The sequence below is a fragment of the Bos grunniens genome, chromosome 14 (assembly GCF_055505025.1).
Source record: "Bos grunniens cultivar Pamir isolate PY7600 chromosome 14, Bosgru_T2T1.0, whole genome shotgun sequence".
Lineage (NCBI taxonomy): Eukaryota > Metazoa > Chordata > Mammalia > Artiodactyla > Bovidae > Bos > Bos grunniens.
This window is the reverse complement of record NC_141178.1, coordinates 75,324,228-75,351,821: the sequence shown is the minus strand read 5'-3', so window position 1 is coordinate 75,351,821 and position 27,594 is coordinate 75,324,228. Positions and strand designations below refer to the sequence as shown.

Sequence of the window (27,594 nt, the reverse complement as noted above, 5' to 3'; positions counted from 1 at the left end):
CTGGTTTGCACTTTTTTCTTCCTCACTCTTCCCCCAGCTCCTCCAGGACTGGCTCGTGCATTAGAGACACACAGAAATGCCATGTCCTCACGGAGGGCCTCTGGCCAGGCACACCGCTGGACTAGAGGCCGCTTGGGGACAGTGGAACAGGGGCGAGGGAGGAAGGTGAAGGTCCATTCAGAGGGAGGGGAGACCCAATAAATTCTAGTTTGAATATAAAGAAACAAAGAGGAAGAGAAGATGCCAGGGGTTATCTCAGAGAAGGACCAGCAGGCAAAGGCCTGGGACAGACTCTGGGTCCTACCTCCCCTTTCAAGGTGGCCCACAGCCCTGTCCAGGCAGCACGTTGGTGCTGGCACTGGTCACTGCGCCCATGCTCATTGGTAAAGCCCCCTCACTTGTCTGTTTCCCAGCCTTGACTCACTTTCCATCCTCGGAAAGGCCCAGAAGTTTGGTTCACATGGGCACAATCGGGACAGGGGTTCCTAGCTCGGCATTCAAGCCTTGCTCCAAGGTTGGAGGCTAAGCACTTGGTTGGAGGGTAGAGGCAGAACCATTGAGGGTGGGGGCAGGTAGGTAGCCCTGGAGTCCTGGGCAGATGGGAAGCTGATGGGCAAAGGACTCAGAAGGGACCTGGGGCTCCCCTGGCAAGTGAGGAGCTGCCCGGGCTGGATGGAGGCAGCTCCTGAAGGTGTGAGTTCACCAGCTCACCAGATGTTGTCGTGCTTTGAGGGCTCCCGTATGACAGCTGGAAACCAGCTGTGCTTTACTCCTGCAGGGGATGGAGGGGGGCCTGCCTAGAACACCATCCCCGCCCAGCCAAGCTGTCTGTGCCAGGCTTACTTTATTCATCCTTCGTACTCAGCCTGGGGCCACCTTCCTGGAGAACATTCTGCTGTCTGACTTAGACGCCCTCTCTGGCTCCTAGGACCACTGTTTTGTCTCTATCATCATACTTGTTGCCCTCAATTGAGATTTTGCTTACTTGTCTGAGCTCCTCTAGGCTTGGAGCTCCTCAAGCATTGAGACTGTTTATCTTTTTGTTTTATCTGACCCATCATAGGGAATGAGCTGAACAGAAGCATTTATCAGGCATGAATACATCTTCCAGTGATTGTCTATCCATTTCTAATTATGCAGAACGGCGGTTTCTCTGGCCTCACAGGAGCCTCACAGCCCTGCCAGCAGAGTGATGACTTGTCCACATTTCCCAGACGCAGCTCAGGCCCCGATTGGTGGAGGGGTTTGGCTCATTCTGTGGGAGAGCTGCTGAGTCAGCACTCAGACTCCCATCTGAATCTGAAAGCCATGTATCATCCTTAAGGCAGTGATACCCAAACCTGGCTGAGACCCATTAAGGAGGATGTAAGAATACAAACATTCCAGGAAGGTACTAAAAAAAGAAAAACAAAAAGGAAGATGGAGGGAGGGAAGATGGAAAGAAGGGAGGGAGGAAGAGAAGGGAGAAACAGGGGAAAGAGATTGTAAATGCTGAATAAAGCAAGAGGCTAATGTTATGGTATAAACAGAAATAGCTCTAAAACATAGCATGATTTTAAGGAACTGATAGAGTCTCATAAAAGAGAAGGTATTTGATCATGAGGCTGGGCATAATACTCTTGAAATGCCCAGGGGCTGCATCACAGACCAAACATGTATTTCTAACTCATGACTTGGCCTGCAAACAGTGTCTGTCAAGTCTTAACCGGGTCAGTGATGTGAACTGTGGGAACCACCCCTAGGGAACAAAGCACGGTCGGCTCTGTGAGGCCGAAGGACAAAATGAATCTCAGGGCATGGACGGCGAGACAGAAGAAAAGGAGGAGGGAGTGTCAGGAAAAAGCACGCTCATCGTTTACATAGCAAACTAGCAGTTGTTAGAAAATGGATGGCAGAAGAGGAAAAAAGATCTTGTTCAGAATCACAAAAGTATCTAAAAGAAGAAATAAGAATTGCACTGTTACTGAGCTTGTGGAGGTCTGTGAGGGGAGGCTGGGTGAGGCGAAGTATGCTAAACCTTCATCTTTCTCAACAGGAAATCAACAGTCCTAGTACGAAGCTGATAAATCACAAATACACACCACAGTATGTAAAACAGACAGCTAGTGGAAGTTCCTGTACAGCACAGAGCGCTCAGCTCGGTGCTTGGTGATGACCTCGAGGGGAGGGATGCGGGTGGGAGAGGCTCGGCAGGGAGGGGATATATGAATAGGTAGAGTTGGTTCACTGTTGTTGCACGGCAGGAACTAACAGCATTGTAAAGCAATTATGCTCCAACAATAGAATAAAATATTCTTGGAAAAGAAATAAAATAAGCAGGCTGTAAACATATGGCTAAAAAATAAAAAAGACATTGTCTAGAATCATGGGGGAGACCAAGCTAAAGTGAAACTGAAACGAAGTTGGGAAAATGGACTTATGGCAGACTGGGGACCCAGGGAGGGCGTTCCTTAAGTACCCAGTATTTCTTAGATTTAGGAGCCCGCGAGACCTCTGCAACCTCGAATATCTGGAAACAGGAACCTCAGGTCATTATCGGGCACTGTCCAGAGCCATCTTGGACAAATTGCCTGATGGCCTTGAGTGATCTGGGAGGAGCAGGGAAGCCAGGAGTCCCTGAGTACCGACAATCCGGGCCCCCGCAGCTCGCAGCTGTGTTTCAACTTCCCTTTGAGAAGGTTCCTCACCTCATCCCCTTGTCCATACGGGTTGCTTTCAGCTCTGACGGAAGCTGACTCAGACCAGCACAGGGCTCCCGGGAAATGTCGTCACTTCCCTTCCTGATTCCTGCTGTACTGACCCCCAAGGTCACCCTGAGCCTCAGGGGGAGGTGCTGCCCTCTTCACCTCCTGACTCCTGGGTGACCCTCGCCTTGATGTCGAGCATTCTGGGGGCTTCCTGTCCTTGGCAGAGAAGGAGAAAGTTTGTGACGTCTTCATGGTTGCCCTGACCCACGTCAAGCGGGCCCCGCCCATCTGGGAACACACCAGGACTGGCAGAGGCATCTGTGTAGTGCAGGAAAAACGTGCTGGAATGGGAACTGGGCCCGATGGGGTGAGTGTAGCTCAGCCCCTTCCTTGTAATGTGGGCTCAGGCCTCCTCCAGCTCAAACGATGTAACTACCATATGTGTCTCTTTGGCCAGGCATTTTTTGAGAGCTGTCTCAGGGCAGGACCAAGACAGCCTGGTCCTTGGACCATCTGATTCCTCATTCCTGGCTTCCTAACAGGCTGACTCATACATAGCAGGTGCCCTGAGTCGATGGTAACTGTCCAGACTCTGGGGACATCGCATTAGTGTTTTCTGCTGGTGTACACAGCACCTCCATCAGCAGGGTGAACCTGCAGACTAGGCATTATGATAATGACAGGATGTTCAAATGGGATGTTTTCTATCTCAGTTTTCAGAGGCTGAGAATGAGCAGCAGGTGGCATCCAGTGCCAGGCCCTACGTGCAGGGCTGACAAACGGGGTGGTCCGGGTGGGCTCTGTGAGCATTAGTCCATTGCCCACCCCAACCTTGTTGGAGAAAGTGAATGCTCCATTCTCTGAGCTATCGATGGTGAATTTGGGGTTTTGATATTGGACGGCTGAGAACTTGGGGGAAAACAACGAGCTGTGTCTGAGCTTCGTTCCAAGAAGGATAAAACCTAGCTCTGAACAAGTGCAGTAATATGTTACTTTTCTGTGGTTGCTATAACAAATCAGCACATGTTTATGGACTTAAAACTACATGAATTTATTATCTTACAGTTCTACAGATAAGAAACTGGCATACAGCTCAGCAGGCTAACTGAGCGTCAGCAGGCTCATTCCTTTCTAGAGGTTGTGGGGAAGAATCCATTACCTGCTTTTTCCAGTTTCCAGAGGCCACTCACATTCCTGGGCTCATAACCCCTTCCTCCATCTTCAAAGGGGCTTCCCAGGTGGCTCAGTGGTAAAGGAATTCACCTGCCAATGCAGGAGATGCAGGAGATATGGGTTCGACCCCTGAGACAGGATAATCGCCCAGGAAATGGCAATCCGCTTCAGTATTCTTGTCTGAAAAACTCCATGGGCAGAGGGACCTGGCAGGCTACAGGTCGCAAGAGTTGGACGTGACTTAGCAGCTAAAAACAACAAAAAACAAAACCACCTTGGGCGTCCCAGGCGGCACTAGTAGTAAAGAATCTACCTGCCAGTGCACAAGATGCAAGAGATGAGGCTAGATTCCTGGGTTAGGAAGTTCCCCTGGAGTAGGAAATGGCAGCCCATGCCAGTATTTTTGCCTGGAAAATCCCATGGACAGAGGAGCCTGGAGGGCTACAGTCCAGGGGGTCTGGTAGAGTCAGCAAAGGGTCAGACATAGCTGAGCGACTGAGCAATGCAAAATGTGGATATGAACTTATTTGGAAATATGGGATTTGCATATGTAATCATGGATCTCAGGATAAGATCATTTTGGATTTAGAGTGTCCTTATAAGAGAAAGGAGAGGCAGGTTTGATGCGCAGAGAAGTCTGTGTGAGGACAGACGCAGAGATGGCAGGGAGCCCCCAGTCATTAGTCACCAGAAGCTGGGGGAGGACCATGAAATGGATTATCCCTCAGGGCCTTAGAGACAGTGGCTCTGCTGGCCCCTTTGTGTTGGATTCTGGCTCCTAGAACTGAAATCATTCACTGCTGCTGCTTTAATACTACCCCCGACCCTTTACATAGTGTGTTACAGCAGCCACAGGGAGCAAACAGAGATCTCATCCACTCCCACCTCTGGATCCGCCAGGAGACCCAAACAAGGCCTGGGAAGGCAGAGCACGCCTCCTGGGGCTGTGTCGCCTGCCCCTGCCCCCGTCTGAGCCCCCAGGCCTGGTAACCTGCTCCTGAATTAAGGGTACCTGGATCCACCAGGGCCATGACCCCTGACACTGGGGCAGTTGGGCTCATCAGATTTCACAGTCCACACTGGACTGAGGAAGTAAAGAGGCGCTTCAGGCCAACTCCAACCCTGGGCCAAGAAAGAATGGCCCCAAGGGTGAGAGGGCAGGATCAACTCTTATGGTCTTGGGAGCAAAGCTAATTTTGTGGCAGAGTGACAGCTGTCTACTCAACAACTATCTCTCCACTTGTCTCAGCTAACTGCACCCCAGCTTTGCTGGAACAGCAACGTCTCCTATTATAGGAAACAAGTCATTCTGAGTCTAATCAGATCATGGTAAGCCCATTCCCTACTGTCTAAAAGTCTAAAGTAACTGGTCTAAAAGTGAGAACACAATTCCATTATGGACAATGAGATGTAAAGGGAAATCTGCTAGGAATTTCCAGGAAAGATTTCCCTCCAAAAAAAGAAAGAAGCACACTTGAAGGCGAGGCCCTTGGTACTCTGTCCTGCTTACTTCCAGCATGAGATGCTGTCAGGAGGGGATGTGATGTCTGGAGCTGTGGCAGCTATATTGTGTTAGTGAAGTGAACCATCATCCATGGACTAAAGATGGCAAAGAGGAAGGCTATACAGAGTCTGGGTCCTTGACGGTACCACTGAGCCATTGGTCAATCTTGGGACTACTTGCTTCTGGAAGTATCCTTTAGTTAAAGCATTGTAGTTGGGTACTTGTTTACTTACATAGAACCATCTTTGCCAAAACAAAAACAAAAACAAAAACAAAAACCACCTATAATGCAGGTTAGAGGTCACCTGGGGTTTCAGTGCTATCAATAGGCTTTTACAAGACATATAGACTTATCTGAAGTCCAGGAAGTACAAGGAAACAGAAATCAGAAGACTTGAGTTGAACTCTGATCCTCCACCTCTCCCCTGCATGAATTTAGGCACCATATAAGCCTTTCTGAGCTCCGCCTTCCACATCTGCAGAATGGGAGTGATAGTCCCAACATATGAATATTCACTGACTTTGGTCTGAGTTCAAATGAGATGACGTGTGAATACAACTTGTGACATGTCATGTAAATGACAGACTGCGAACCAGCTCCACCTGCTTCAACTTTGTGTTAATTGTGTGTGTGTATAAAGTGGGGGAGCGAGGGGAGAGAGACAGGAGAGAGAAAGAAAGATTGGGGTGGGGGTGAGGGATTTAAACAGAAGATAACAGAAGATTTACCTTCATAAGTGTGTCCCACAGGAGGTGAATCAGGTGCTTACCTGGGAAGGCAAGTCAACCAAAAGCTAGGGAGAATTCTGCATCCTTGCAGCTCTTACCTCTCACACTCAGTCAGGTCCTGTCACCTCTAATTTCTGAAGGGTTCGTGGATCTGTACCTTTCCCCGCTCCCACCCCATCCTCTCTGCCTCCATCCAGACCTCACCACCTCTCACTCAGAATACTGTCCCAGCCTGAGTTGGCCTCCCACCTCCATTTTGGAATCTTCACATGAGAATTCTTTCTAACACACAGGTGAGACTGTCTCCTTCTGGGGTTCGCCCTTGATAGATCCCCATTCCCTGGGTCACTGTTGACCTGCCTGCCTCTCCTTCTTGAGAGGAGGGTCCTCGCCACCCCCGCCACCCCCAGTACCCTGCACAGGGCTTGGTGCAAAGGGGATGCTCCATCAATATTTGTCAAAAGGAAACAGCCCCCGGGATTCAAACCTTGGGAGGATTAAGACATAGTTTGGTGTCTCCCAGGTGAGTGAGTGAGTGAAGTCGCTCGGTCGTGTCCAGCTCTTTGCAACACCATGGACTGTAGACTACCAGGCTCACCCATCCATGGGATTTTCCAGGCAAGAGTACTGGAGTGGGTTGCCATTTCCTTCTCCAGGGGATATTCCTGACCCAGGGACTGAACCCAGGTTCCTGCATTGCAGGCAGATGCTTTACCCTCTGAGCCACAAGAATCCCTGGTGTCTCTCAAGGACTGTCTGAAATTAAAGAATCTGAGTCACCAATGCTTTTCTGCATGTAGACACTTTATTGATAGTTAGCAGCTATGTTGGAGAATAAGGTATCCAGGGTGGCATTTGGGATGGGGCTGGTCACTTGCTATAGGTCTTGGAGGCTAACTCCGGGAGACCCAGGAGGTCTTCTGTCAGCCCAGAGCCAGCCGGCTGGTCCTCCTCTTCACTGTCTGCTGACGGCCCATCCTTAGTTTCATCTGAAATAGGAGAGAGAAGCCGAGTCCAACCTGGATCCAATTTCTCCCTCATTTCTTCCCCTATGACCCAAAAGAGACCCCAGCCTTTGATGGGAGCTCTCTAGTAATGCCCCTCCAGAGGGACATTTCTGGGGCGGGGCACAAGACTTATAGCCTAGCTCTAGGGACATACTAAGAGCATGATGGCCTTGGGTTCATCAACTGAGAAGATAAAATCAGAGTTGAGGACTTCCCTGGCAGTCCAGTGGTTAAGAATCTGCCTGTCGATGCAGGGGACACGGTTCGATCCCCGGTCTGGGGAGATTTCACATACCGCAGAGCAAGGAAGCCCATGTGCCGCAATCACTGAGCCCGCGACTCACAACTACTGAGCCCGTGCCTCCTAGAGCCTGTGCTCCGCAACAGAAGAGACCTCAAGGAGAAACCAGCACACCCCAACTAGAGAAAGCCCATGCAGCTACGAAGACCCAGCACAGCCAAAAATAAATAAATTAATAATAATTATAAAAAGCAGAGTTGCGAGCCTAAAACGTGTGTTGGCCAAGTTGCTTCCCTGCTGAGCACTCCACCCTTTCGCTCCCCACATGAGGAGCTCCTGTCAAGCTGAAAATCTCAGCCCCAGCATCACCTCCCCCAGGAAGCCTTCCCAGAGGCTCCGGGGAGATGCCAGCCTTCCCTCCCTTGGGACCTCCCTAGTGAGGGGTCAGGCTTCCATCATGGCACCACAAAGCGGAAGGGCATTCACTGGTTATGTCACTCACTCCCCCACTCTTCCGGAAGCTTCTGCACCGCTCTCTCTATTCCCAGTGTCCTCATGATTCACTTCCCCTCAGCACCTTTGCAACAGGAAGAGATGAAATGCCCACTTCCCCCTGGCAGAAAGCCCTTTCTAAGCTGTTTCAGCCAAGCCTCCGAGGGCAGCAAACAGGAAGTTCAAGGGTCTCTCCCCACAAGTGCTGCCTGCCCGTGGCTCCCTTCTCAACCCTTTCAGCTCTCCCCACCCCAGGCCCCCAGGGTCTTCTCGCTGTGCCCCCATCAGAACAGGAGCCCTTGGCAAAGAGGACTCACTGCCCCTGCCCCCAGACTGTGAGCCCCTCACGGGAAGGGGCGATGTCAATGGCATCCCAGGGACCCGGTGACCCCCTGCTCCCCACCTGCCGAGGCCTTCAGAGACTGGATGTACTTGGACCAGAAGGAGCAGTCAGCTTTTTTCAGGCCCTGTCGGTTGGGGAGCAGGACACTGAGCTCCTTGTAGCTCTCTGCGCCATCGCGGGGGACAAAGTCAGGCCAGGGGGCTGCAAATTCAGGCGGTCTCCTGGAGAACTCATGAGGGTAGTTGGGATTTCTGGGGAAATGAGAAGAAAGCAACACCCATGAGGAACGATGCTCTTTCCTTTCATCATCTGAGATCACTGCCCGCTCACACACAGTCTCTGAGGACCTAGTCACACATCCTTAGGTGTCAGAGCAGGAGTTGAAAACCTGCCCCATCTGATTCCAGGGCTGTGCTCCTAACAGCTGTGTTACACATGAGTAAAGAAACAGAGGCCCTGACTCACCCCTCTTAGGCCATTTCAGGAAGAGGAAAAGATGTGAGTTCAGGACCCAGCAGTGTTTCCCAGGACCTAGCCCTGCCCTTCTGACTTTCTCATCGCTCAGGAGGTCACATGTCCCTTTCAATTCCGGTGATCTTTGCTCTGCCAGTGTCTGGAATGCCTTTGTTTGCCCAAGGCCTGGGCAGGAAGGTGGGCCTGGAGCTGAACAAATTTGTTGGCCACCTACAGGTCAACTCGTCCTTTGAGGTTTTCAGGGGGCTGAGCGCTGAGCTAGGTGAGCGCTGCTGGTCTGGTGTAAAGGGACAGAGGTAAACCACAGCAGGGCGGGCAGTGAAGCAGGAACTGGTTCCAGAGGAAGGAACGGTGAGCACACTAGCTGAGCTAGAATACAGGTGTGTGGGAAGGCTGGAGGGAGACAAGGAAGGGTCTTGAGCATTAGAACTTCATTTGATCATCTAAGATGGCAGTCCTGCACTTGGGGTGATCCTGCCTTCCAGGGGGCATTTGGTAATGTCTGAGATATTTTTGTTTTCATAAATGGAAGGACTGATGATGAAGCTAAAGCTCCAAAATTTTGACCACCTAATGTGAAGAGCCGACTGCTTGGAAAAGACCCTGATGCTGGGAAAAGTTGAGGGCAAGAGGAAAAGGGGGTGGCAGAGAATGAGATGGTTGGATGGCATCATCAACTCAATGGACATGAGTTTGAGCAAACTCTGGGAGATAGTGAAGGACAGGGAAGCCTGGCATGCTGCAGGCCATGGGGTAGCAAAAAGTCGGACACAACTGAGTGACTGAACAGCAACAACATAACTGGAACACAGGTGAGGTGCTCCTAGCATCTAGTGGATGGAGGCCAGGGATGCTGCTAGACAGCCTACAATGCCTAGGAAGCCCCGCCACGAAGACTCACCCAGACCAGTGTCAACAGTGCTGAGGGGGAGAAAGTCTAGAGCCATCCAAGGGAATATACGATTGGGATGTTTCTGTACCAAGGTCACTTTGGGTGGAAGGGGAGAATGAGTCAGGGAGACCACTGGCAGGGAGGCAAGGGTGAGTCCATCAGTGCAAAGTGTGACCTTTGCGTTCAGAGGGAGGGGAAGGGATGCACACGACAGCCTCCAGGCGCACATGGTCCACTCACCCGGATCGGATGAAGTTGGAAAAATACTGCATGATTTTCAGGGAAAGGCTTTTCTCCTCCAGAGTAAACTGCCCCTCGTAGGCAGGGTAGAAGGGAAGCCCAAAGGCATACAGAACATCTGCCAGCAATTCCAAGCTGGGAAAACACACGGAAACAAAAGTTACAAGAAAAAACAAAAGTTAAAGGAATATTAAACTGCTGGAAGAACCCACATGAGCCAAAATCCAGTATTCATGCCCCAGTGAAGATTTTCTCTCTTTATGTCTTAGATTCCTGTGTGGCGCTTAATTGAGTTGAGATTCTGCTTGGCCCTTAGTCCAGTGGCTCCTTGGGCAGATCCTTGGCACATAGATAGGTTGAAGAGTACCCAACCCTGAGAATGCAACTCCCTGGAAACATCTGTAAGACCAAGAAATTTTCTAAGACAATGTTCTCTTGACTGCATTCCATGATACTTAGAACACTATCAATTGAACATCTGTTTGTTCAAAGTAACTTGTGTTTTCAACCCCTTCTCTGTGCTAATTCTTATAATTATATATGGCTTATACTCTCCAACTCTTTTCCAGGTTGACACTCATCCATGTATCCCACTCAGTACAATGCCTGGCACATAACTGGTCAATAATACATATGCTATGTTTAACTGGAGATCTGGATGGATGTGAGAGTTGGACTGTGAAGAAAGCTGAGCGCTGAAGAATTGATGCTTTTGAACTGTGGTGTTGGAGAAGACTCTTGAGAGTACCTTGGACTGCAAGGAGATCCAACCAGTCCATCCTAAAGGAGATCAGGCCTGGGTGTTCTTTGGAAGGAATGATGCTAAAGCTGAAACTCTAGTACTTTGGCCACCTCATGCAAAGAGTTGATTTATTGGAAAAAGACTCTGATGCTGGGAGGGATTGGGGGCAGAAGGAGAAGGGGACGACAGAGGATGAGATGGCTGGATGGCATCACCAACTCAATGGATGTGAGTTTGAGTGAACTCCAGGAGTTGGTGATGGACAGGAAGGCCTGGCATGCTGCAATTCATGGGGTCGCAAAGAGTCGGACACGACTGAGAGACTGAACTGAACTGAACTGAACTGAATAAGCAGCAGGCAGGAGGGAATAAAGATTTGGAAGCCCAATGAGTGGTTGAAATGGACTGAGCTGGCGATGGGGAGACAAGTCCAGTGGCGCACAGGTCCATGGGAGTGAGTGCTGGGAGAAAGGCTGGAGGGACTTTATAGCAGTGTAGCAGAGAATCTGACTTTTCCCAAGAAGTCTGGCCCATGCCCTCTGGTGGCTGGGAAGTAATCCATGCCATACCGATGTGAGTGTCTTTCTTTAGGGCAGCACTTTGTTGGCCACGCTGGACCTTCCTTAAATGTAGCAGTATCAGCACAGGGGCTGGCCGTGCCAGATCAACCACGTGACTTAGTGTGGGGGCTCTGTGTCATATGATAACAGTCAACCTGGAGACTGAGGTTAACCACGTGGGAAATCAATGAAGCAATCACTCATGCTTATATAAAGGGGCTCCTATCAAAGCTCTGAGCGAGTTTGAAGGCGCCTCCCTGGTTGACACCACTCTGGGTGCACCTTTGCTGTTGTTCAGTTGTGAAGTTGTGCCTGACTCTTTGCCGCTCCATGGACTGCAGCATGCCAGGCTTCCTGATCTTTCACTATCTCTCAGAGTTTGCTCAAACCCATGTCCATCAAGTCAGTGATGCCATCCAACCATCACTTCCTCTGTCGCCCCCTTCTCCTCCTGTCCTCAATCTTCCCCAGCATCAGGGTCTTTTCTAATGAGTTGGTTCTTTGCATCAGGAGGCCAAAGTATTGGAGCTTCGTTGTCACACATCAGCATCCAGAGTATGACCTTCCCAATTCCGCGGGGAGAGGACAATAGCAGAGCTTCATGTTTGGAAGCCGCCTGGACTCTGCGCTCTGCCGCTCTTCCTTTGTCTGATCATAATCTACATCCCTTCCTTGTGACAACCTCAACCATGACTACAGCAGCTTTCCGTGAGGTCTGTAAGTCCTTCTAGTGAATTTTCAAACCAGAGGGTAGTTTGGGGAACCCTCCAAATTTGCACTTGTCCTCAGAAATGAGCGAGGTCTTATGGGGAGTCCATGTTCTCTGACCTTGCACTTGGCCAAATTTATCACGAGAGCCAATTTCTTAACTTTATAGATGAGGAAGATGAAGTTCAGAGAGGTTTCCTGACTTACTCAGAGACAGTAGGAACTTGAACAGCAGAGTTGGGTCAAGAACCTTGCTAGGAAGGCATGATGCTAGCAAAAGACCTGAGGAGAGTGGTCCGAGGACACTGTCCCTGGTCTTGGCTCCTCTACTTTCAAGCCGAGCGATTTCTCAAAAATTACTTGACCACCCTGATTTCCTGTTTTGTCATCTACGGAACGAGTGTGAAATACCTGCTGCACATGGCTGCAGTGAAGTTTGAAATAAGGGGGATGCAGTGGGGACTTGAAAGCTTGGCCCACTTCTTTCTCATCCATCACTCTACTTCCAGATTTAATCAACCATCTTTGCGGAGTCAGTGGCGTCTCTGAGCCAGGGGTACAGAGTCACCAGTGATTCTCACCAGCGCTGGAACAATGGGCAGATATGCCCAGTGCTGGTCCTGGGAAAGGGCTTAGATTACATGACTCCCATGTAAAGGCAATTTGTACAGAGACTAAACTGCTCTAAAACAAGAAGCAAAGTTGTGTGACTAGACAGTGTGACTCTGAGTGACCCACTGTGATGACCCCAGAGACGGGAAGGGAGACCCTCAAGATGAGGGATGTGAAGGGGGACATTTCAAGCGCAGAAGGGGCCTTCTCTGCTGTTCCTCACTTGCTTAGGCTGGGAACTGCAGTGACCCACGGGCCTGAGGTGGGCCTGGGGGCCTGGCACCTGGTCTAGCCTGGGGACTTCCTAGGGGCTTGAGAGCCAGAGTGCCTCCTGTGACCATCAGACTTATCAGCAGGTGTACATGTGACCGCAGCAGGGCACAGGAGAAATGACGCGCTACTGAGTCACTCAGCTGAGACCCTGCTCTATCTGTCACTTGTCACCTGTGTAACTTTAGATGAGTCACCTGATGTCTCTGAGGCTGAGTTTCTTCATCATGAAATACAGACCAGCGCATCCATGGCACATGAAGGCTATTAAAACACATGTTTCACAAATGCCGGGAACTACTGTGATTATGGTTTTTATTGTTCAGTAGCTAAGTCGTGTCCAACATTTTGTGACCCCAAGGACTGCAGCATGCCAGGCTCCCCTGTCCTCCACTATCTCCAGAAGATTGCTCAGATTCATATCTATTGAGTCCGTGATACTATCTAACCAACCTCATCCTCTGGTGCCCGCTTCTCCTCCTGCCTTCAATCTTTCCCAGCATCAGCTTCTTTTCCAATGAGCTGGCTCTTCGCATCACGTGGCCAAAGTATTGGAGCTTCATCTTCAGTATCACTCCTTCCAGTGAATAGTCAGGGTTGATTTCCTTTAGGAATGATTGGTTTGATCCCTTGCTATCCAAGGGACTCTTAAGAGTCTTCTTCAGTATCAAAATTCAAAAGCATCAATTCTTTGGCACTCAGCCTTCTTTACAGTCCAACATTCACATCCGTACATGACTACAGGAAAAACCATCGCTTTGAGTATATGAAACTTTGTTGGCCAAGTGATGTCTCTGCTTTTTAATATGCTGTCTAGGTTTGTCTAGGCTTTTCTACCAAGCAATAAGCATCTTTTAATTTCATGACCACAGTCACCATCCACAGTGATTCTGGAGCCCAAGAAAAGAAAATCCGTCACTGTTTCTGGTGCCTTCATGAAAGGCATCACAGAAGGAACATGAGACAGTGTGAGTCTGCAGGACCAAGGGCGCTCAGAATCATAGTCCTAAAGGGTGATGTCTCTTTGCAGCTGTTGTCAGGTACCCCGATCCTCTCAGAACCAAGGTAAACTTTCCTTCAGTCCTGAGCAGGGAGGAGGAAGTGGCGCCAGAATTTATAGGTTCTGGGACCCGAAGGGCCAAGCCCCTTGTTCAGTGACAAAGCATCCACGGTCAAGCTCAGACAAAGCCCAGAGTCTGCAGTCCCCACCTGGACCGTTCAGTGGCCAGCTCTCCTCAGCGTCTGTTCACAGCTACCATTTCCCGAGCACCTGTGATGCGCCAGAGACTGTGGTCGATCTTTGATCAGCAACATTAAGGACCAGCCAGGAAGTAAGAGTAGCACCTGCATCATTTGCAGATGACGACCCAAGGCCCAGAAAGGTGATACATCACAGGAGAGCCAGGGTCCGAAGCTGTCTCTCAGACCCCCAAATCCTGTCTCCATCTACTCTACCTGTAGCGGGGGGCTGGGGACCACTGCAGGATACTAACGCCCCACGAGAGGGAAAGGAACGCAAGACAAAAAACACCAGGGAGGTACTCATGTTGTAACGAGGGCGATAAAGATGTCTCACCTATGCCCACACTTGGTAGCTCACCAGTCACTTTATCCTTATGATCCCCAATCCCTGTGAGTAGATGGTACTGGAGTGATTTGTAGAGTTTTACACTGGACAAAACTGAGGCTCCAAGACGTCATTTTCCCGCCAAGGTCCTGAAACTCAGCAATGATGCTGGGACGAGGCCTGCGATCGAAGGCCAGCTATCCTCCTGGCCTCGTGGCAAGGGCTCCTCTGTCAGCACCCCACCACTGGGCTGCTTGAGGTCTGTGCCTCTCAAAGGCTGTGGGGGAAAGAGGGGGGCCTGGAGTCTCAGAGGTCGGCCTCTCCCCTCTGTTACCCCCAGCCCAGCCTGCTCCTCCTCTGGTGTGTGGGAGGGAGCCACCTGCAGAGAAAGCTCTATTCCTTTCCTACTGCTGCCCTAAGAAGGGTTTCCCAGGTGGCTCAGTGGTAAAGAACCTGCCTGCCAATGTGGGAGATGAGGGTTTAATCCCTGGGACAGGAAGAGGCTTTGGAAGAAGAAATGGCAACCCACTCCGGTATTCTCATCTAGAAAATCTCATGGACAGAGGAGTTTGGAGGGCTACCGTCTATGGGGTCACAAAGAGTCGGACACGGCTGAGCAACTAAACAAGTGGCTTAAAACAACAGGAATGTACTATCTTGCAGGTTCTGGAGTTCAAAGGCCCAGCATGGGTCTCACCAGGCCAAAATCAAGTGGTCAGTGGGCTCTGCTCCTTTGGGAGTCCCTGCAGAAGGACCTGTTTCCTGTTCACTGGGTGGGGAGCCGGGGGCTGTGTCGGAACTGAAATCCTCAAGGGGCAGAACCCGGGCGGCTCCCACTCTCTAGCTGGAAACTGTAGGCCATTCCCAGCTCCGACAGGCCACGGTCCACGGTCCTCTTCCTCCATCCTCAAAGCCACAGCATTCAGTGGAGTCCTCCTCTCCTCCCATCTCTCTGACCTGTTCCTCTGGCCCCTCTCCAGCCTTGAGGAACACACGTCGTTAGATTGGGCCCACCTGGGGATTCCTGAGTCACCTCCCATCTCAAGGTCCTTAATCTTAATCACATCTGCCAGGACCCCTTGCCACATAAGATGATGTATCCACAGCCTGGGGGATTTGGATGTGGACATTTGGAAGGGCCATATTCTGCCTCCACGGTGGCCTTTCTACCGCCACTTCCAAAGAAAGCTGAGTTCCACATGGTGTCGTGAACAGAGTTCGGATCCTGACTCCATCACTTGGTACCTGTGAAGTCTTATAGAAGATCCATAACCGCTCTGGGCCTCAGGGTCCTCATCAGCAAAAGGGTGATACAATCAAGCTTCCAAACATTAAGTGAGGTTTAGCAACAACGGTTTTCATACCTCTTGCACAGTTTCTGGTTCCAGTGCCCATTCCCATTTCCTTTACCTTATAAGAACCATCAGAAAGCTTAGGAGTAAAGGTCTTTAACTTGGGGCTTCCATTATAGGGTTTCAGAGGACCACAAATTCCCTGAAACTGGGTGTGAGCTGCTGTGACAGTGTGCACGCGCATCTTTCTTGGGAGAAGCTTCACAGCTTCCATCCTGTTCCCGGGAAGATCATGGGCCCATGGTGTGCTGGTGAACACTTAAACCTTGGCCTTTGCCGATGTACGTGGTCTCCTGCCTGTGCATGTGTGTGCGTGTGCTCAATCGCTACAGTTGTGTCTGACTTTTTGCAACCCCATGGACTGTAGCCCACCAGGCTCCTCTATCCATGGGATTCTCCAGGCAAGAATACTGGAGTGGGTTGACACGCCCTCCTCCAGGGGATCTTTCCAACCCAGGGATCCAACCCATGTCTCTTACATCTCCTGCATTAGCAGGCAGGTTCTTTACCACTAACGTCACCTGAGAAGCCCCCTCATGCCTGTAGACAGTACCAAACTACTAAAGAGACATCATAAAGCACAGAGTTGGGAAGAGAGGTGCACACTGGCTCTGGGGAGCACACACAGGCGGGCTCCAGCCCACCACCCAAAGGTCACAGAGCACTGCTTCGGGGAAAGGCCTGGCCTTCCAGCCCATCTGATCTGTCTAATTTGAGAGCTTGTCGTTGTCATTTGCTTTGTTGTTTCCTTAGCAGGGCTGATCTTTATCAGGATGCTGGAGTTATTTCGAGCTGTTGACGGCAAACATCTGGAGGAGGGGCAGGCAGTGGGGAGCCTTGGAAGAAAGCATTTGGGATTGGAGGACCAAGGCCTCTGTGAGTCTGGGCCTGAGAACTCCTGAGCTTCTGGAGGAAGAAGAGGGATTTGGATTCGGTTATCAGCAGAGGGAGACACAGAAGGACACTCCAGGGACTGTCAAGGTAAAAGAAGAAACTCGCTAGCTGAGAGGCTGCAGTGCTGAGGCTGCGGGCAGACAGTTCAGGAATATTGATCTGGCTTCTTTGCTTTGTGCTGGGTTTGATCGCTGACAGGTCATAGACCCAGACCTGTGGCAGCTGTACAAGGCACGCTGCTTTGATTTAGCCTTTTGATGTCATTTGCTAACAATCTGCCCACCAAGATTCCCTAACACAACAATCACTCGTCCTATCTCAGGCCAGGTCTACATCTTCTCGTCATCCCATGTGGATGTGAGGTCTGGGAACACTTCCTTCCCCGGGCTGGGTGAGCTCAGCTCAAACTCTGCTTCCACCTCTGACTCTTGGTTGTTCTCTCTGTGAGATGTATCTTATCATCCCTGTTCAGCCTCCCCCGTGGTATCACCAGATGCTCACAGACTGATGGTGGATGGAAGTCCCTCTAAAATTACAAATTGCCATCCAAGCAAGGGCTTCCCAGGTGGCGCAAGTGGTAAACAGCCCACCTGCCAATGCAGAAGATGTAAGAGACTTGGGTTCGATCCCTGGGTCAGGAAGATCTTCTGGAGAAGGAAATGGCAACCCACTCCAGCATTTGTGCCTGGGAAAGCCCATGGACAGAGCAGCCTGGCGGGCTGCAGTCCACAGGGCTGCAAAGAGTCAGGCACAACTGAAGCGACTGAGCACACAGCCCATCCAAGCAAGAGCTACTGTTGCTGGTGCTGGTCACGGTACACACAGCCAGGGAGGGGGAAGGATCCAGCAGCTCCCCGCCCAGGGGATAACATGGGCTTTGAGCTCAGGATGTGAATACAGTTCAGAGGATGGTTGCAAACACGGCATGTCAGGGCAGGATTGCACTTGAGCCACATTTGCCAAAGGCCTACTGTGCGCCACGCTCAGAACAGGTGCGGGGGTTAAGTGAGGATTGAGTCCGCCTTTCCGTCACGGAGCTCAGAGTCTGAAGTGCAGAGAAGCCAACATCACAAAGAATAAGATTCTGAGAGACAGATGCCAAATGATAGAATCATTGGCAAAGCTTTGTAAAGAGAAAAGTGTTGCTACTTATTTTAGGCCAGGGAATGGAGAGGAGTTTGTAGAAAGTCAGCCAGGAGAAATTATGGTTGACCTGGCCTCGAAAGGTGAGTAGGGGTCTCTAGAGAGGGGGTTAAGTACAGACAGGCGTTTGAGCAGAGACTCGGGGCATGTGAATCACAGTGGGTTTGGAGCTTTGTGCGGAGGCCGGGACGGGAGGCGTGGCCTGGCACAGAGAGGTGGGCGCCGCAGCAGGTGACAGAGCCCCCAGTGCTCTGGGCCTCGTATACTGTGAGAAGCGCATCATGCTGACCAATGAAAGTGGAGTTTTTCCTGATTCAGGAAAACCGAAAGTTTGGGAACCACTCGAGTGCATGCTCATTAAGGTCTTTCGGCTCTGGTCCTGTGAAAGGCATGAGAACTGAGACCAGAGGAACTGAGGGCCACATCTGAAGGGATGGGGGACATCGGTGATCTCTACACAAGCCAGTCTCCAGCTGATCTCTTTGGGAACCATTGCTGGAGTAGGCTGGGAAGATAGATTAGAATAGAATCGCAGGGTGGCTGCAATTATCCAGTAAGGACAGAAGTCTGCTTCCTTTAACAGATTGCGCCCTGCCCCCCCATCCCCGCCCTAGCCCTGACTTTACCTTCTAGCCAACCTGCTCACCTAAAATCTGCTGGATTTGCAGGGAGGCCAAGCCTGCATTCCAGCGAGTTAAAAGCAAAGTCACATTTCGGAGACTATTCACACACAAGCTCCTGACCTGAGCTCTGCTTCCAGCATAAGGGAGGCATCACACATGGACACCAGGGCTTCTTAGGGAGCAGGACTGAGGTGCTGTCCCCAGAGAAATACACTTGGTTCTGGGCTCTGTGGACACAGTGACCTGTGCTGGGGAGCAGGGTGAGGGAGGGATGGGTGATATCTTTCTTGACATAAACAGGCCACGTGTTTGCCTTCTGGAGGCTGAAGAGGCTTGGCTGCTGAAAGGCCACGGCTCCAGCCTATGTGACTGGATTGATCTGAGTTTCTATCCTTGTTCCGTCTGCAGGAGGAAGTTTGTTGATCTCATCCCCGTAAAATATACTCCTTTTCTTATCTTCAGCCAGCATCTCTTGACAAGTTCCTCCAAAGGAAATTAGGAAACATGAAGGCCTCTACTTCCCAGGCCTTTTTTTTTTTTTTTTGAAGGGTTGTTAAATAACTTACAAATAGAAGCTTACCAGTATGCTTCTCTTTGTGCCAATCTAATATGCAAAAGTTCAGATTCTGCCCATGAATTAATTAAGAAGTAATTATATGCTTTGGCTTGTGTTTTACAAAAGGATTCCCTATACAATACTTTAAATAACACAGCCTCATCCATGGCTCCAGATGAAATAGTTGCAATATTTCCATAGCTCCCTAAAGCCCAGCAGAGCTGGATGATATATGCTTTGGCAATACAGGCGACACTTTCAAAGGACTTGCTGGATTAACCTGGACATTTTATTCCCTACATAAGGCATAACAACTGTTGCTCAGAAAAGGCTGAACTTTCGTGGCCCAACACGTCTATTCTCACCAGGAAGTTATGTGTCTACCAAGAACCAACAGTGTTCCTCGCTCATCTGTGCCTGTTATAGCTCTCACTGTAATTACAGAGCTGGATTAAATGCATTGCATATCTTGTGGATGCCCCACTTTCAAGAAACCAAAAGTGGACATCACAGAGCTTGCATTATGGTTTTGGTTTTGCACAAATTTCAAAGAGAGAATTCCAAACTGTGTTCTACTCAAACTTTTGACCCTGCAGGAAGCAGAGCCAGTAAATGTACGTTTATATGCTTACAGTTCAAATTAAATGTTTAAGGCATATACATACCTTATTCATTTTCACAAGTTCCCATTTTAGTTAACTTTCCTGATTAACTAAATGATCATAATATTGGATAACAGGGTTTCCAATGGTTTTTAGTGAGTTGTGTTATGAGTGTGAAAGAAAAGACCAATGTGCATTCTACATAATCTTAAAAATCTCCAATGTCTTCCTATCATACTCAAATACAATAATATCTCTGCCTGCCACAGCTTGCAAACTCCTATGTGAACTGCAAGACCCCATCTTTTTCTCCCACATCTCCAACTACTCTCCTGCTCTTCAAAAGACTTTAGTTCTCTATCCCTCTTTATCCTCAGACATGCCAAGCTTTTTTCCTTTTTTCTTCCTACTGCCATTATCTGAATTTATTCTACTTATTTATCATCTGTTCTTTGCAACCTATTCTTAGACCCTTATCAGCCTTACCCCATGACTATAGTGTTAGTCCCAAGAGTGTAGCCCTTCTCTTCTTACCAATTGCTCTATCTCTAGGATTTCCATCTCAGAGAATCAGGGGCATAGAAGATAGTAGTTATTTGTTGAATCAGTGCTTAAAAGGATGTATAGCACAAGCCCTTACATATCATGAGATTGGCTTCAGTCTCAGAAAATGATTTACTTCCATCTTTACTGGGAAATTATCTTGTTAATCACACAGGATGTAGCCAGGCCAAGGGACTCAGTTCAAGAATTCAGCCTCTTAATATTTTTTTTGGTTTTCTAATTTCAACTAATCCACCAAGACACATCCACTAGAAAGATAAGACTATGAATCTGGAAAGTTAAAGGCCCCTGGAATGCACAGAAACATCTAGAATGCACATGCAGTGGTGTACAAAATGTCTTGAGTTTGGAATCGACGGCTTTGTTTTTCCAGGGTTGGGACAACTTGTGAAGGAGGAACATAACTGCTTCGTTAGTCATTTTGATTTTTTTTTTTCTCAGACCTTATTTTTCCTAAAAGGAAAATAACCCAAATACTGACCAGCTACAATATGCCAAGTATCTAACGTACATTGATAGGAATCTTCACACTATGAGGCAGATGCAACTAAACCCATTTTCTAGGTGAGGAAACTGAGGCGAAGGAACATGCTCAAATGCAGCAGCTAACAAACGGAAGAGACAGGATTAACATCCTAGTTGGTTTAACCTCTAAGGTTGTGTTCTTCTACACTGAATTGCTTCTCCCAAAGGTATAGAACAGTCCAACATCCTATGTGGAGCTTGGAAAGGTGTTTAATCCCAAGAGTCCGACTCCACCGCCCATTCAAAGTCAAGTCTCAGCTCTCTAAAATGTCTTCTGCACTGCAGAGACATGGGAATCACATCTCAGGATCCTGGAGATCAAAAGCTTTGGAATAAGGACCTAAACAGAGCACACAATTCAAGTCTGATGGCTCACACAGTCCTGAGGTGAATTCCCATGTGAATGATGACCTGACTCTACCTGCCAGGAAGCTTAAGATCATGGGCCTCTATCTCCTCTGTGAAGTGGCCACAGCAACCCTTTCAGTGGCCAGTTCCCCAAAACCACTTTATCTGTGGTTGCTTTCTTCCTCGCACTTGCTCATTCTAACGTGAGTTCTCCCAGGATCATACATTAAGCAGTATGAGTAGCACCTACTGAGTGCCAACTTTAGCTAGGCAGCAAGTTAGGCTGTTTGCGTGCTTTGTCTTACTTGATCCCCACACACTCCTGTATGTGTCAGTACTATTACTAGCTCCATCTATGGATGAGGAAACAGAAGCTCAGAGAGGCTGTCACCGGCCAGAGGCACACAGCACAAGGCAGAACCAGGCTGAGCCCCTAAGGACAGGCAATATCAGAGGAAACACCAATGCTCCCTGCTATGCTTGCTGGGGCCTGGCTCCTAGAGGAAGGTTTGGAGAGGACCCCCCGCCCCAAACCTGAGTCAGTCACAGGGGAGTCCTTTTGCTCGTGAGTGGCAGAGAACAAAGCAGCGGGGAAGATACTTGGCAAGTGTGTCCTTTGAGAGGAGCTGGTTAGAGAGAAAGACACCAACCATAGTCAATAAGATGAAGCCGGGACTGGCAGGGAGGAAAGAGTCCCAGCAGAGTGTGGGAGGTGATGCTTAGAGATAGCTGGGCAAGAGAGACAATGCTCATGGCCTGAGATGCAGGAGCAGACAGTGGGCCAGGGCCCTGCCTGATGTGACCACCAAAGACAGCCTGTCAGCTTTCCAGGGCTTTGTAATAGAAGCGCTAAAAGTTTTGGTTGGGTGGTATGCTGTGGGCTGCCTGAGACTCTGTGGGGCCAGGGACAGTATCTGGGGGTGGGTTGGTCCTGTGCTCATTCAGGGATGGGGTCTGAGAAAGGGGTTGCCACTTCCCTCTAGTGCTGTTAGTGCTAACTACCGTTTTGAGGGATGCCAGCAGTGTTTATCAACTGAGGACCATTTTGGCCCCCAAGGAACAGTGGCCATGTCTGGAGACATTTTAGTTATCACAACTGGAAATGTGCTTCTGGCATTGAATGAGTGGAGGCCACAGTTACCGCTAAACTCTGCTAAACAGCATGCAATGCACAGGATAGGCTCCACGCCAAAGAGTTATCCGGCCAGCAATGTCAACAGTGTTCAAGTTTAGAAACCCTGGATTACAGTCACCACTGAAAATTCCTCTTCCTGAAATAATAGGCTATATAGATGGAGCCATGGAGGAAACTGGCTCAAAATCTCCACAGTGAGCAGAACTGAGCAAAGAAACATTCTAAGTTGTGTTCACTTAGGTTCAGTCGCTCAGTCGTGTCCGACTCTTTGTGACCCCATGGACTCCAACATCCGCTGGATCATTGAAAGAGCAAGAGAGTTCCAGAAAAACATATATTTCTGCTTTATTAACTATGCCAAAGCCTTTGACTGTGTGGATCACAATAAACTGTGGAAAATTCTTCAAGAGATGGGAATACCAGACTACCTGACCTGCCTCTTGAGAAACCTATATGCAGGTCAGGAAGCAACGGTTAGAACTGGACATGGAACAAGAGACTGGTTCCAAATAGAAAAAGGAGTATGTCAAGGCTGTATATTGTCACCCTGATTATTTAACTTATATGCAGAGTACATCATGAGAAATGCTGGGCTGGAGGAACCACAAGCTGGAATCAAGATTGCCGGGAGAAATATCAATAAGCTCAGATATGCAGATGACACCACCCTTATGGCAGAAAGTGAAGAGGAACTAAAAAGCCTCTTGATGAAGGTGAAAGAGGAGAGTGAAAAAGTTGGCTTAAAGCTCAACATTCAGAAGACGAAGATTATGGCATCTGGTCCCATCACTTCATGGGAAATAGATGGGGAAACAGTGGAAACAGTGTCAGACTTTATTTTGGGGGGCTCCAAAATCACTGCAGATGGTGACTGCAGCCATGAAATTAAAAGACGCTTGCTCCTTGGAAGAAAAGTTATGACCAACCTAGATAGCATATTCAAAAGCAGAGACATTACTTTGCCAACAAAGGTTCATCTAGTCAAGGCTATGGTTTTTCCAGTGGTCATGTATAGATGTGAGAGTTGGACTGTGAAGAAAGCTGAGTGCCGAAGAATTGATGCTTTTGAACTGTGGTGTTGGAGAAGACTCTTGAAAGTCCTTTGGAGTGCAAGGAGATCCAACCAGTCCATTCTAAAGGAGATCAGTCCTGTGTGTTCATTAGAAGGAATGATGCTAAAGCTGAAACTCCAGTACTTTGGCCACCTCATACAAAGAGTTGACTCATTGGAAAAGACTCTGATGCTGGGAGGGATTGGGGGCAGGAGGAGAAGGGGACAACAGAGGATGAGATGGCTGGATGGCATCACCAACTCAATGGACATGAGTTTGAGTGAACTCTGGGAGTTGGTGATGGACAGGGAGGCCTGGCGTGCTCTGGTTCATGGGGTCGCAAAGAGTTGGACACAATTGAGCGACTGAACTGAACTGAACTGAACTGGACTGCAGCACGCCAGGCTTCCCTGTCCTTCACCAACTCCTAGAGCTTGCTCAAACTCATGTTCATTGAGTCAGTGATGCCATCCAACCATCTCATCCTCTGTCAATCCCTTCTCCTCCTGCCTTCAATCTTTCCCAGCATCAGGGTCTTTTCAAATGAGTCAGTTCTTTACATCAGGTGGCCAAAGTATTGGAGTTTCAGCTTCAACATCAGTCCTTCCAATGAATATTCAGGACTGATCTCTTTTAGGATGGACTGGTTGGATCTCCTTGCTGTCCAAGGAACTCTCAAGAGTCTTCTTCAACACCACAGTTCAAAAGCATCAATTCTTCAGCGCTCAGCTTTCTTTATAGTCCAACTCTTATATCCATACATGACCACTGGAAAAACCATAGCCTTGACTAGATGGACCTTTGTTGGCAAAGTAATGTCTCTGCTTTTTAATATGCTGTCTAGGTTGGTCATAACTTTTCTTCCAAGGAGCAAGTGTCTTTTAATTTCATGGCTGCAGTCACCATCTGCAGTGATTTTGGAGCCCCCCAAAAATAAAGTCTCTCACTGTTTCCATTGTTTCCCCATCTATTTGCCATGAGTAGATGGGACCAGACACCTTGATCTTAGTTTTCTGAATGTTGAGTTTTAAGCCAGCTTTTTCACTCTCCTCTTTCACTTTCATCAAGAGGCTCTTTGGTTCTTTGCTTTCTGCCATAAGGGTGGTGTTATCTGCATATCTGAGGTTATTGATATTTCTCCCAGCAATCTTAATTCCAGCTTGTGCTTCATCCAGCCCAGCATTTCGCATGACGTACTCTGCATATAAGTTAAATAATCAGGGTGACAATATACAGCCTTGACATACTCCTTTTTCTATTTGGAACCAGTCTCTTGTTCCATGTCCAGTTCTAACTGTTGCTTCTTGACCTTCATACAGATTTCTCAGGAGGCAGGTAAGGTGGTCTGGTGTTTCTATCTCTTTAAGAATTTTCCAGTTTGTTGTGGTCCACACAGTCAAAGGCTTTGGCATAGTCAATAAAGCAGAAGTAGATGTTTTTCTGGAACTCTCTTGCTTTTTCGATGATCTAACGGATGTTGGCAATTTGATCTCTGGTTCCTCTGCCTTTTCTAAATCCAGCTTGAACATCTGGAAGTTCACGATTCACATATTATTGAAGCCTGGCTTGGAGAATTTTGAGCATTACTTTGCTAGCATGTGAGATGAGTGCAATTGTGTAGTAGTTAGAACATTCTTTGATATTGCCTTTCTTTGGGATTGGAATGAAAACTGACCTTTTCCAGTCCTGTGGCCACTGCTGAGTTTTCCAAATTTGCTGGCATACTGAGTGCAGCACTTTCACAGCATCATCTTTTAGGATTTGAAATAGCTTAACTGGAATTCCATCACCTCTACTAACTTTGTCCATCACATCACCTCTACTAACATTCCGTCACATCACTAACTTTGTAGTGATGCTTCCTGAGGCCCACTTGACTTCATACTCCAGGATGTCTGGCTCTACATGAGTGATCACACCATCATGGTTATCTGGGTCATGAAGATCTTTTTTGTATAGTTCTTCTGTGTATTCTCACCACCTTTTTAAAATATCTTCTACTTCTATTAGGTGCATACCATTTCTGTCCTTTATTGTGCCCATCTTGGCATGAAATGTTCCCTTGGTATCTCTAATTTTCTTGACGAGACCTCTAGTCTTTCCCATTCTATTGCTTTCCTCTATTTCTTTGCATTGATAGCTGAGGAAGGATTCATGTCAATAGTTTTAAACAGTGTAAGTTGTGTTCTCATGTCAACAGTCTTGGAAGCAAAGCTGCTGGATATCATTGTAGATACACACACACACACACACCCCGCCTCAGATGCAGGTATTCTCTCCAGGAACCCTTCCGGTATCCCTATGGGACATGCACTATCACTCTCCCTTGTACAGATGAAGACGCACTGAGGCTCAGAGAGGTTAAGCATCTTGTCCAAAGTCACATAGCCAGCAAGTGGACTTAGCCATGGTAGGGACTCGGAAGTTTCAGGCTGAAGTAGGTGCAATTTAAAGAAAACTGAAGAAAGGGTAGGAGACAGGGTTTGAGTTCAGACTGCCACTTACTGACTCTGTAGCTGGCACATAATTCCAGTCTCCCCTGAGCATTTGTTTCTTTATCTGTAAGATGAGTTAGACAAAATCATCTTAAATAGTTTGTGATTCTTTGAATCTGGATCTTAAAATTGCACCTTCTTCCCATACTGTAGATTTTCATTTCTTTGTCTCCTCCCTCATCCATTATGCCTATTCTTTCCTCACAGAATTTCAGAGATGTAAATCTCATCTACAATCCAGGTAAGCAGGTAGAGGACAAAGCAGTGCTGCGATCAATTGACAAGAGGCCGTGAGAAAGTGGTAATTTATTGTGTTTTGCTCTCTGGCTATGCCAGGAAAGCTAATATATGCTCACAGAAATGGAGGTACCAGACAGATGGCTGAAACCATAAGGCACGCACATATATTTTAAGTCTGTAGATCTGAGCCAGAAATAAATGAGACTGTGACAGCTCCAGGGCAGAATGAGGGAGATGTCTTTTCAGGCAGTAGAAGATAAACTTGCCAACAATTAAATGGGTTAGTTCCCATGATTCATTCATTCATCTACTAATATGGATGGAACCGTTTTTACGGTCGTGGTGGGAGAGATGATATACGCCTAGAAAAATGTCAAGAACGCGTTTTGATGGACAAGAACAATGAGACACTCTCACCATTTCCTGTTTACCAGGTCCCATTCTATATACAAATGATCATAGCAACCCTCTGAAGTAGACACTATTATTATTATTCCCATTTCCAGATGAAGAAACTGTCACCAAGGAGATTAAGTGACTTGCTTTAGATTCCTGAGCTAATTAGACAAGTTTCTAACAAGGCAGCTGGCCCAGAGTCCCTGCTCTAACCAGGACACTCTCTGCCTTTGTACAGTTAGCAACATCTCTGTCTCTAAAATGTATCAGTGACTCAGAGTCTCTTTGCTCCAAAATTCATAGAATGTGAGAGTCAGAAAGTGTCTTAAAGGTGACTGAGCCCAGATGTTTTTCATATCTCTCTAAACTGCATGACCTTGAAATTTTACTTGAAGCTCAGTTATTGAGATAAGGGGCTGGGAGGCTCAGATTCCCGCACCTCTTCTTGCTGTCCTCCTCTCAGGGACCCTGGGTCCAGGGCTCTACAGAGCCCAGCTAAGACTGAGTACTCCTGACCTCTCTCACCACCTTACTCCCTCTGCAGATGGCAAAACTAAGCCCGAAGGTGCCTATAAACTAGAGTGGAAAGGACACTTTCCCACCTGTTAAATGAGGTAGTTGGATCAGCTTCTGTCCTTCATCATGGTTTCCTGAGCACCTACTATGCCCTTTCTGTGTCAGGAGGGTCTCTTGGCCCTGAGGCACTGTGACTATAAAGACCCAGCAGGCGCTTTGTGTGTCTCTGATGCACAAATATGTCTTCCTTTCAAGGGAGGTTCTGCAGACCAGCCCTGTCGGTCCCCAGGAGGGTGTGAAGATGCTCTTCAGCAACACAGAACACAAAACTGGCCATGGGAGACTGAGGATATGTCTTGGACTCTGTTCAAGGATCGCTCCTCCCAGGACCATCCCAATCCTAAGTCCCAAACAGCCAGCTTTGAATCCTTGTCTCTCAGGAGCCTCCCCAGCAGGGCTGTCATATTACCGAGAAAGGTGGTGCTTCGGGTTGAATTCTGTCCCCCTTAAAAGACATGTTGGAGCCCCTACCTCTAGGACCTCAGAATATGACCTTCATTGGGAACAAGGTCTTTGCAGAGATAACCAAGTTAAATGGAACTCATTAGGGTGGGTCTTAGTTCAGTAGGACTGATGTCCTTACAAAAAGGAGAAATCTGCATATGGACGCACAGTGGAAAGAAGTTCATCGACTAGCCAAGAAATGCCTGAGGCCCCGGAAGCAGGGGCTGGGATGGGGCTGGAGCAGATCATCCCCTCCAGCCTCCAGGGGGAGCGTGGCCCTGCTCCCGCCTCGATTCCGGACTCTGGGCCTCCAGAACTGTTGTTCTAACCACCCCAGAGTGGAAACGAATTCAGATGGGGTCAAAGCATTACTGATTCTGGCTAGAATCCTGTGGATCTTTTCATTAT

General features: G+C 48.5%; 1 protein-coding gene across 1 annotated transcript in view; it reads right to left on the bottom strand.

Annotated features, from left to right (window-relative positions):
- Positions 1–6,876: 6,876 nt before the first annotated feature.
- Positions 6,877–27,594, bottom strand: part of TG (thyroglobulin) — a 235,284-nt gene continuing 214,566 nt past the window's right edge. The window contains exons 46-48 of the mRNA XM_086337437.1: positions 9,783–9,917; positions 8,237–8,427; positions 6,877–7,082 (exon numbers count right to left, since the gene is read on the bottom strand). Coding sequence (XP_086193563.1) covers positions 6,964–7,082; positions 8,237–8,427; positions 9,783–9,917 — 445 coding nt within the window. The 3' untranslated portion in view covers positions 6,877–6,963. The remainder of the gene's footprint in view (positions 7,083–8,236; positions 8,428–9,782; positions 9,918–27,594) is intronic.